The sequence below is a fragment of the Mizuhopecten yessoensis genome, unplaced genomic scaffold, assembly GCF_002113885.1.
Source record: "Mizuhopecten yessoensis strain PY_sf001 unplaced genomic scaffold, ASM211388v2 scaffold1981, whole genome shotgun sequence".
Classification (NCBI taxonomy): Eukaryota; Metazoa; Mollusca; class Bivalvia; order Pectinida; family Pectinidae; genus Mizuhopecten; species Mizuhopecten yessoensis.
The window spans coordinates 53,582-66,350 of NW_018404318.1; the positions used below are offsets into that span (position 1 = coordinate 53,582).

Below are 12,769 nucleotides of genomic sequence, written 5' to 3' on the forward strand. Positions count from 1 at the left end.
TCTATCTACAAGACATTTAACGTTTGTACAATTTGTGGATTTTGCTTTGAAATAAGAGAGACTTCATCTTCTGGTGATGTTGTCGTTTAAAAGTTTAACACCCTGAAACTAAAATTAACCAATGACAGGCTTCGCAATATTCAAACTATCACTGGACCAGACGAAAAAGTGGATTTTGGGCTACGAGGTGTATGCATTAAATGCTACAGGTCCTGCTTTCTGATTGGTTTAAAGAAAGAGTTATGTCGCGTTTTGATTGGCTTGTTATAAATACGATAATGTATTCATGTTGACCTCTGACGTGACCCTCTACGGGATGTTGTTAGATCTTCAACGCGACATATCAGTAAACGGGAGCGATGTGAAGATATAATTTTAATTAGATTGCCTTACCATGAATCCCATAAACATACACACATCAACTTATCATGAATCCCATAAACATACACACATCACCTTACCATTAATCCCAAAAACATACACACATCACCTTACCATGAATCCCATAAACATACACACATCACCTTATCATTGATCCCATAAACATACACACATCACCTTACCATGAATCCCATAAACATATACACACATAACCTTACCACCAATCTCAACAACATTTCATGTTAAAAAACATAAATATTGATTCCTTGTTAAAACAATCAGTTTTCACAAGAGTAATGTACATATCATAAAAAATTAGAGAGAACAAAATATGTGTTTCGTTTACATGATATTCTATTTTCTGTTGACATTTGATAGCTTTGATTAGCAATCGACCAATTAGCGAGCTTCAAACACATCCTCTTTTGTCAAGTACCATTCTTACCATACACGTTTGAAGAGAGCTGTTTGAAAGATGACAACAAACTTGTCAGAAACACTCCTAACAAAGCACAATGCCGTCAGTTAAGCCTTTCCTGTGCCTGTCAGACACTTACAACAAAAGATACCCAGTGTATTTTTGGTTTAAGTTTATCAATTACCTTGTCTACCTATAATTATTGCAAAACTAAAAATGTATGTAACATAGAAGAAGTTATATATAGAAAGAACAAGAAAAAATAGCCCACACAATAATTAAATCTCGAAATAATTCTCATTCAGTGATATTTCTAAGTTAATTTTGAAGTAAATCTTCTGTAATCTGACTTCTTAGGTGGTTTAAGTTTGCACTTACGATGGACAGTTCTCTTCAGGCAGGTGTGTATGTTTCTAGACCTACCAGATAAATTGTGGCCATGATGAGATTGAGGGACATGGGAGCAGTCCCTACCAGATGAAGTATGGCCATGTTGAGATAGAGGGACAAGGGAGCAGTCCCTACCAGATAAAGTATGGCAATAAGATTGATGGACATGGGAACAGTCTCTACCAGATAAAGTATGGCCATGATGAGATTGAGACACAAGGGAGCAGTCCCTACCAGATAAAGTATGGCCATGTTGAGATTGAGGGACATGAAAGCAGTCCCTACCAGATAAATTGTGGCCATGATGGGATTGAGGGACAAGGGAGCAGTCCCTACCAGATGAAGTATGGCCATGATGAGATGGAAGGACATGGGAGCAGTCCCTACCAGATAAACTGTGGCCATGATGAGATTGAGGGACAAGGGAGCAGTCCCTACCAGATGAAGTATGGCCATTATGAGATGGAAGGACATGGGAGCAGTCCCTACCAGATAAAGTATGGCAATAAGATTGATGGACATGGGAACAGTCTCTACCAGATAAATCATAGATTGAGGGATATTGGAGCAGAGTGGTCCCAACCGATAAAGGGTGGCCTTGATGAGTTAGTGAGACAATTGAGAGCAGCTTCTACCAGATAAATGGTGGCCTGATGATGAGATGGAGGGACAATTGGATCAGTCCCTACTGGATACATGTGCTCACGATGAGATGGAGGGACAATTGGAGTAGTCCCTACAGGATACAGGTGATCATGATGAGAGGGAAGGACAATTGGATCAGTCCGTCCTGGATACAGTCGATCCTGATGAGATGGAGGGACAATTGGATTAGTCCTTGCCAGATAAACGGTGTCGATGATGAGATGGAGGGACAATTGGAGTAGTCCCTACAGGATACAGGTGATCATGATGAGAGGGAAGGACAATTGGATCAGTCCCCACTGGATACAGGTGATCATGATGAGAGGGAAGGACAATTGGATCAGTCCCTATTGGATACAGGTGATCATGATGAGATGGAGGGACAATTGGATCAGTTTCTACTGGATACAGGTGATCATGATGAGATGGAGGGACAATTGGATTAGTCCCTACAGGATACAGGTGATCATGATGAGATGGAAGGACAATTGGATCAGTCCCTACTGGATACAGGTGATCATGATGAGATGGAGGGACAATTGGATCAGTCCTTGCCAGATAAATGGTGGCCATGATGAGATGGAGGAACAATTGGATCAGTCCCTACTGGATACGTCTGATGATGAGATGGAAGGACAATTGGATCAGTCCCTACTGGATACAGGAGATCATGATGAGCTGGAGGGACAATTGGATCAGTCCTTGCCAGATAAATGGTGGCCATGATGAGATGGAGGAACAATTGGATTGGTCCCTACAGGATACAGGTGATCATGATGAGATGGAGGGACAATTGGATCTGTCCGTACTGGATACAGTAGATCATGATGAGATGGAGGGACATTTGGATCAGTCCCCACTGGATACAGGAGATCATGATGAGCTGGAGGGACAATTGGATCAGTCCCTACTGGATACAGGAGATCATGATGAGCTGGAGGGACAATTGGATCAGTCCCTACTGGATACGTCTGATGATGAGATGGAAGGACAATTGGATCAGTCCGTACTGGATACAGTAGATCATGATGAGATGGAGGGACAATTGGATCAGTCCCCACTGGATACAGGGGATCATGATGAGATGGAGGGACAATTGGATCAGTCTCTACTGGATACAGGTGATCATGATGAGATGGAGGGACAATTGGATCAGTCCTTGCCAGATAAATGGTGGCCATCATGAGATGGAGGTAAAGTTGCCTATTAGTAAACAACTTATCAGAAAAGATATCAATAACGAGTTTCAGCTGCAAAAGTCGATCCTACATATCCTCTGAAAGGTTATCTCTGATGCACATCTGCCTTCCTTGGGTACTGTGGGCTGTACCACAGGAAAAGCAGATCTGGGTATTGTTCTCTTATGATGTGGTAGACATGATAGAGAACTTCTAAAGCTTACAACTGGGGTTGTTGAGTATTAAAATGTTAATTCATATTTTCAAAAAGGAAGATATTATTTGAACAGGTTGACAAAACAGTGAAAAGGAAAATTTTGTACATTTGATAAAATATAAAAAAGAAGTACTTCAGTTTGAAGTGTACAAGATTACAGCTTAAGCAGTTGTCAAGTATCTTGCATCAATTGCCTAACTACAGTTTTTGATAAGCACACCTGGTTCCATTCATGTTTACAATATGTACCCATAGACACACAGCTTACAATATGTACCCAAACACCTTCTAGCTTTAAATGTGAGACAAGAAACCAGACTCTTCCATGTGTTATCATAGAAACAAGACATTACCATGGGAATCCATAGACACCAGCAATAACAATGTGTACCCATAGACACCAGACTTTATCATGTGTACTCATAGAAACAAGACATTACCATGTGTACCCATAGACACCAGAAATATTAATGTGTACCCATAGACACCAGACTCTATCATGTGTACTCATAGAAATAAGACATTACCATGGGTATCCATAGACACCAGAAATAACATAACAATGTATACCCATAGACACCAGACTCTATCATGTGTACTCATAGAAACAAGACATTATCATGGGTATCCAGAGACCCCAGAAATAACAATGTGTACCCAGAGACACCAGACTCTATCATGTGTAGTCATAGAAACAAGACATTACCATGTGTACCCATAGACGCCAGAAATAACAATGTGTACCCAGAGACACCAGACTCTATCATGTGTTCTCATAGAAACAAGACATTACCATGGGTATCCATAGACACCAGAAATAACAATGTGTACCCATAGACACCAAATATTGCAATATGTACCATAGACACCAGGCATTAACATGTATACATTACAATGTGCATTGATAGACACTGGACATTACAAAGTGCATTGATAGACACTGGACATTACAATGTGTACTCTTAGACACTGGGCATTACAATGTGTACTCTTAGACACTGGGCATTACAATGTGTACCCACATAAACCAGTTTGGTTTGGTTTAATTTTGTTTAACGTCCTATTAACAGTGCTATCTCACTGAAATGCCATGCCGATTAGGCACCAAGCACAGCATTCCGCCCGATCACATTATACTGACGACGGGTGAACCAGTTGTTGCCATTTCTCTAAATGCTGAACGTTAAGCAGGGAATAACAAATACCATTTTTAAGGACTTTGGTATGTCACGGCCTGGGGACAGAACCCATTGCCAATCCCCAATTCTGCAGGGGGTTCCCGCATTAGTTGCCTCCTACGATACATGCAGTGGGTAGCAGCAGGTGTATTCTTTTCCCAATCTCCCGCCTGCAGGGGTACATAGACACCAGATATTACAATGTGTACCCCCATAGATGTCAGACGTTACAATGTGTACCCCCATAGATGTCAGACGTTACGATGTGTACCAATAGATGTCAGACATTACAATGTGACCCATAGAAGCTGCAGAGAGAGCATCGTGCTGGCTCATATCTTGTCTGGTTGCAAAGAAGCACTACGACAGGGTAGATACCGATGGAGGCACGACAACGTCTTGCGGNAAGATGTCAGACGTTACGATGTGTACCAATAGATATCAGACGTTACAATGTGACCCATAGATGTCAGACGTTACAATGTGACCCATAGATGTCAGATATTACAATGTGTACCCATAGATGTCAGACATTACAATGTGTACCCATAGACATCAGAAGTTACATTGTGTACCCATAGATACCAGACGTTACAATGTGTACCCATAGATACCAGACGTTACAATGTGTACCCATAGACATCAGAAGTTACATTGTGTACCCATAGATACCAGACGTTACAATGTGTACCCATAGATATCAGACATTACAATGTGTACCAATAGACATCAGACGTTACATTGTGTACCCATAGATACCAGACGTTACAATGTGTACCCATAGATATCAGATATTACAATGTGACCCATAGATGTCAGACATTACAATGTGACCCATAGACATCAGACGTTACATTGTGACCCATAGATATCAGATATTACAATGTGTCCTCATAGACATCAGCCTCTAGTTTTTTGTACCTAACAAGATTGTGTTGTGGTGTACTCAATGACAAAAGGTTATGCACTTTTTCTTCATGAAGAATAAATACAATTGCACACCAATGAGTGTTGTAGATAGTTGACATTTAAATTGTTCATGAGAAATACAGGATCATAAATACCTAATAAGATCAAAGAATTCAGTGCGGTCAGCATGCTTGGCTGGTCCCCATTGCTTCGCACGTGGTGAGGTCAAACTTTGCGTCTGTGATGACTGTTGATGGAATGGCTCTGGAAAGTCTGGACTTATCACCGTATTCTTGCGCTGAGGAAAGAATAACTTCTATTTAATTTGGTGAAATGATCATTGCACACAGGGAAACTAATACAACAAGTATATTGCAGTAGCTGAAACGGTGATATTCTTTGATGAAACTTTTGGATATGTACAATTACAATCATGTGATCCTACTTTTATTGTTATGTACCAATGACTAAGGGTGAAGAAAACTAATTGTGTTACAATAAGATAAGAATGGCCATGCTTTACAATAAGATAAGAATGGCCATGCTTTTCTTGCACAGAGTCCTATAGTAACATTTCATAGAAATTGCATAGAGCAAATATCACTAGACGCATGATTTGAAAATTCTTTTTGAAAAATTACATGCTGAAAGTTTTAAAACATAATTAATAATATTCTATCACACATATTGAATAACAATACATGTATATATATTTCAATATTTTCAGATCAGTTTTCAACAAATCTATCTGATGAGTTTCATAAAACAAAAAATTCTACCAGAATATCTGTACCAAACCAGACATTATTGAGCACATTATGATGAACATTTGTGAATGATATTTTAATTTTCTCTGTAGAAACACTAAGCCCACTCATTCCACTGTCTTACAAGTATCATATGACAATACACCGTGTAACATCTGTAAGGATCCGGTCACCCTAAAATAACACATTTACTGGAAGCATATTCAAAGATGAACTGTTACTAAAACAATTTTTGAAATTGTCAATTAAAAAAGAAATCTTTCACAATTTAATCAAATTGATTTTACTACACATTATACCTGTGTTTTCTGATAGATTTATTTCCCTTTGAAAGCAATTCTCTGATGATTCATAACTTCCACATCTTCATCACTACATGCTGTCTTTGAGATCAATTTATTTACCAATTAACCATTTTCCATGCATATTTTATATGTTTTTTGGAGTGAATCTCTGTGGGAATGGAGATACATGGAACAGAACAACATGTATCCTTAATTAAATAATCTTTGATGGATGTAACAGCAGTCCCAACATTCCCACAGTATAAGGGAGACAACTGCACCATGACACAATAGTCCTCCAATTAACAGCAAAAGGGAGATAACTTGCAGAATAAAATGTACCAATGAGGCTTTTCGTGATTATATATGTAAGAAATCAGGAATTGTAGATAGAATGTGAACACTTGTTCAGACAAATGCACCCATATATGAAGACTAGTCTGTTATATAAACAAGAGGCCCATGGGCCTTAAAAGTCACCTGAGTCCTACAGTATTTATTTTTGTTGTTGAAATATGTACCAATTTGAGTAAAAAATTGTTAAGTATAATGTTAACTTAAGTTTATCAGGATCATACACTGATCTTTCCTAGACCGATTTTCAGTTAGATCGGCCTATTAGAACTTGTTTTTAAGTATAAAATAGGTATTTTCAAAATAGTGGCATGGGCAGCCAAACTGTATTTCTGATCGACCCGAAAAATAACAAAACTTTGTCAGGACCATGAGTTGATCATTCCTACAAAGTTTCAGTTCAATCGGCCTAGCAGAACTTGACTTTAAGTTTGAAATAGTTTTTCAAAATGGCGGCCGTGTCAGCCATATTGAATTTCTGATAGACCCGCAAAATAACAACACTTTGTCAGGACCATGAGTCGATCATTCCTACAAAGTTTCAGTTTAATCGGCCTTTACAGAATGTGCTTCAGTTTGAATTTATAATACAGATCATGTCATTATATCTGTTCCATTACTGGGTAAACATGTTTTCCTATTCATGCTCCAATGATAAAATCAAGATTTTATTATATTAAAGGCTATAGCAACTTGTTCTAGTGAGAATCATTTTGGAGATGAGATTTATTTCACCTGTCACCTGCTGTACATCACTTATATAACAACAACAGAAAATCTGCAGCACGCATAAAATTAATTATCATTCCATGCAGATAAGAAAATACAAAAACAACACATTTTAAACATGCTAAATTGCAAACGTAACTCAATACTGAATGTTGGAGATTTTGAAGACATAAAAGTTACATGCAGGAGCTCCTTCTGGTACATGATCACATACTATCATGTGACACAGCTTCCATTCAAAAGATATGTGAAATACATGAAAAATGGCAGAATTAAAATTGTTTTATGACAACTTTTGAAAAAGTAATCATTTTATATTGTAACATTATCCACAACTGGCATACTGTAAAAAAGATCGGACAAATAGACGATAAGTGTTATAGCATGCTGATAGGACAGGCGATCACATGCTCATATTGTAATGACCAATTACATGCAGTGTATGACCTTGAAGAGACACATTGGATGTGATTGGAAAGAAACCATTTCTGAACAATTGTGATTTCTTGAGAAATGAGGCATGCAAAATTCAAAAATGTAACAAATGACAATGGAAATATGAGTGAATGGGGCTTGGCAGCAACAATGAACAATGAAAAGGTTGTTGGACATTCCTTGTCAAGTGTGAGCCATAAAGGCTGATGATGAAAGGGTAATATACCTGTAAGCTACACCTGAAATGATGAAATATACAAATTCATTTTTACAATGATTTCTAAATCTTTAGCAAGGCGCCATTATATGAAGACCCTCTATTGCAAAATCTACAGATAAAATTGTATACAAAATTTTCTAACTATCAAAGACATGATTCACCGACACATTTTGTTAAAAATACACATAATTATTTCAAAAATTAAGGTGATATGAGCTCTTTAAGTCATTGTTTTTAGGTGATATGAACTGTATAACCCCTTATATATGTACCAAGGTGATGTGTGCTCTATAACTCCTTGTATGCAGGTGATATGAGCTCTGATGTAACTCCTTGTATTTAGGTTTGATATGAGCTCTGATGTAACTCCTTGTATGTAGGTGACACAAGCTCTGATATAACTCCTTGTATTTAGGTGACACGAGCTCTGATGTAACTCCTTGTATTTAGGTGACACGAGCTCTGATGTAACTCCTTGTATTTAGGTTTGATATGAGCTCTGTAAGTCCTTGTATGCAGGTGATATGAGCTCTGATGTAACTCCTTGTATTTAGGTGACATGAGCTCTGATGTAACTCCTTGTATTTAGGTGATATGAGCTCTGTAACCCCTTGTTAAAAAAAGGTATGTAACTCCTTGTATATAGGTGACATGAGCTCTTAAACATTTACACAACTCTTTCTGTTTAAGTTCTCCTTATTACTATTTCAGTAAGAGAAAACAGATTTCCACATTATTTAAAAAAAGAAAAAAAGAAGAGATATGGAACAACTTTTATCAACATATATCATTTTCTTGTTGGCCTGGATGAAAGCATGTGGGAGGGGTTAATCTTGAGGGAAACTGGAGTATTCCTAATGAAGATTATTTTTTGGGGGGCAGGTGACCTCTTGGAATAACTTTTCACTACCAATTGGGAATCAAATACCAGTCTTTTTTGTGAAAGGCAAGTGCGCTAATCACTACACCAACTGACTAGATTTCTAAATTGGTACAACAATACTTTATACACATTGGAAGTCGATACTTAAATAGTCTGTTCTACATCAGATTACATACCAAACAATGGATGTTAATGGAATCCATAGCTGTTCTCATTACTAAACATTTACACAAGGGATTTCCAATATATAACAATTGGTAATTATTCCGTGATGAATCACTTTAAGTTATAGCTAAATGTCAGGTGCTCAAAAACTGAGATCTGTTCATCACTGAACAATGAACGGTAACAATGATTAATATAACAAACAACAATATAAGAACTGTTCAATAAACTGATAATCCATTTACATGTCAGCAGACCCAGTTTCTCTTTTTGAAGCAGTGCCTTTGTTATAGTCTACATTTGACCAAAACATCATGATAATACACTGAGTTCATAGAATCTCATATTCATGAACAAACTATGAAATTATATGAATTATGGTTAGATGTTAGTAATGAAGTAGGCATCTATATGAGTAATGTAAAACGATATCCTGCATAATGTATAGTTCGTTGTTAGATACATGTATATCAGATATATTAACTATAGATACATGTATATCAGATATATTAACTATAGATACATGTATATCAGATATATTAACTATAGATACATGTATATCAGATATATTAACTATAGATACATGTATATCAGATATATTAACTATAGATACATGTATATCAGATATATTAACTATAGATACATGTATATCAGATATATTAACTATAGATACATTTTACAGTGCAGCTTGTGTAATCATAATACGTATTCATCAGGAAACCACTATGTCAACAGGAACACACTGAGTCACTTGGAAAACCCTTGCCAAACTGAAACACATTCATTCACACGGAACACATAAAATCTTATGAAAAACAGTTAGGCACCTGGAAAACAATAGGTCAAATGGAAAACACTTAGACATATGGAATAAATTAATTTATCTGGAAAACACCTATTCACCTGAAAAACACTAAGCTATCTGGGTCCGCTTAAGTCATCTAGAAAACACTTAGTCACCTGATAAACACTTAGCTATTGAATCAACTTAGGTCCCATTAAGTCATCTAGAAAACACTTAGCTATCAGGGTCCCATTAAGTCATCTAGAAAACACTTAGCTATCTGGGTCCCATTAAGTCATCTAGAAAACACTTAGTCACCTGATAAACACTTAGCTATCTGGGTCACATTAAGTCATCTAGAAAACACTTAGCTAACTTTAGTCACCTGGAACAAATTAAGTCACCTGGAACAAATTAAGTCACCTGAAACACATGGTATCACCTGGAAAACACTAAGTAATCTAGAAAAACACTTAGTCACTTGGAAAATACTGATTAAGTCACTTGTAGCATGCTTAATCCTATTGAAAATATTAAGGATCTCTATGCCACTGCCGAAAACTAAATATATGCACTTTCAGAACTTTTATGAAAAAATGGTAAAGATGAAATAAACAAAGAATGCAATGAGACCAGACCAGGATTCGAACCCTAGACCTCAAATCATTAAACTGTTGCTCTAACCAACTGAGCTCACTGGTCAATGGAAGCACCCTGGCCCAGTCTCATATCCAAAATACAATTAAGGGGAGACTACTGGCCCAGTCTCATATCCAAAATACAATCAAGGGGAGACTACTGGAAATATGTAAAACTACAGTGCAAATCTCCAGTGTTTTCCTGCAGTGGGACCGGGTTTCTTAAATCATCTAGAAAACACCTGGAAAATACTACATCACCTGGAAAGCCCTAGAAAATCACCTAAAAATATTAGATAATCTGGAACTGGTAACTATACGTACAACATCATTAACACTGGCTGTGTCAAAAAGATAAAACTTGTGAAATAAAAAGAAAAAGTGCTGTTGCTTTCTACTTATCTAAACACACTAGTTATTAACACAATATCAAATAAATACAAAATAGTAATAAAAGGATAATATGTTACAAATAAAGACAAAACTGTTACATTTTGTACTTTCAAATAAAGACAAAAGTGTTACATATGTACTATCAAATAAAGACAAAACTGTTACATATGTACTATCAAATAAAGACAAAACTGTTACATATGTACTATCAAATAAAGACAAACTGTTACATATGTACTATTAACTAGAATATTTACTGATGAACACCAAACATCAAACAAACAGCAATATATGTGACAATACCTCATCTCTGGCGCTACCCAGCCGCTCAGACACAGCTGATACGGCCGAGCCAGTTCGTTTGCCACTCTACAAAAATCAACAATCTCATTGTCAATATAGGTCTTCTAGCTTTCATAGACCAGAAATATTAATCTTGATTCAGGATATTTTAAATAATCAGAGCATTTTTATTGTTTACTCATAGAATATATATCTTAAAACTAAATCAGTGCCTACATCACAGGATATTAATAGCTATATATACAATTATCACCCATCAACAAGAACAATTAATCAGGGGAGACAATCCATTTTTAGATCCCATTTCCTGTGTATTGAAACTTGCCTAGAGATTGGAAATAGGTACTTGGCATGTTATCGTTTTACGAATTCTGACTAATCAAGTATGTAAATTCTCAACAATTGGAAGGCAGGGAAGCTGAAATCAGAAGCTAATTCTATATATTAATGTTTGTAGTCAGTTATTATCTGTATGACTGACAAGAATAATGTAAGGTACACATTGACATACCCACGGGGGTAATCCTGATACTCGCTATTTCGCTTATATCAGAGTGATACCCGCTGTTTGGATTACGTCGGAGCAAAAAGTCAGTTTTGCGTTAAATACGGCTTACGGCAGAGTAAAATGCTCCCATGATTGAAGAGGTATTTTTGCGCTTTCTTGTGTAAATACTTACCACTGTAACTCAGTCTATATACATGTATTATAAGTATGTCTTAAGCTGCTATATCAATATTTTATTTTTTAAATTGAATTGGTTTTGACTGAATAGTCATATATATGTATGGACATCAGTTTACATACGGCTTTGTGGAGATTTGAATGTAATAACTATTTAATTAAACTACTTTTACACAACACATGTCTTGGCCAATGGCTCATCAACAAAATAACATTGAATAGTCTGAACTAAACACAAGTTTTAGCGATATTTTTACCCAACTATACAGTTGGTATGTATGCTGATACGGATCACGTCCCTGTGTGATACGCTGTACGTTCATTTACAAACTGAAATGATACGGATTACAGTCAAACAATTATATTTCAACTAAATGAAAATCAATATTTTTTAACAAATTTTAGGATATTTTCTTAGTCACAAAGCATCACATAGGAACAAATAGAATATTTAAAATTGACTTTTTTTTTCTAGATCTGAGACTTCCCAAAAGTTTGATTTTTTTCTTCTGTGTTTTATTTCTACACTCATTACAAACTTGACCATCATTTTGAGTAGATGTGTATCAGTTATATAGACCGAATATGTTCGTTATTTTGAAATCTAGACAGGTATTTCATTCACCACACACTGCAGCTTGCACATGTATGGTGTGACTATCAAAAAACAAAATCACATGACTAAACAAATAATGTATGTTTCCAATGGAAATTTCTATTGTCAAATGACAACAATTATTCTGTCTCAGAATCACTTAAGTTTAACAAATCAGTTATAATTAATAACTGGAAAATTGAAACCAAACTTACATC

General features: G+C 36.3%; 1 protein-coding gene across 1 annotated transcript in view; it reads right to left on the reverse strand.

The window, feature by feature from the left end:
• The window catches only part of LOC110444097, a 64,499-nt gene extending 52,590 nt beyond the window's left edge, over positions 1-11,909 (reverse strand). Inside the window, exons 1-3 of the mRNA XM_021488515.1 lie at positions 11,889-11,909; positions 11,272-11,337; positions 5,472-5,632 (exon numbers count right to left, since the gene is read on the reverse strand). Of these exons, the coding sequence (XP_021344190.1) occupies positions 5,472-5,632; positions 11,272-11,337; positions 11,889-11,909 (248 nt within the window). The remainder of the gene's footprint in view (positions 1-5,471; positions 5,633-11,271; positions 11,338-11,888) is intronic.
• Between the last annotated feature and the right edge of the window lie 860 nt (positions 11,910-12,769).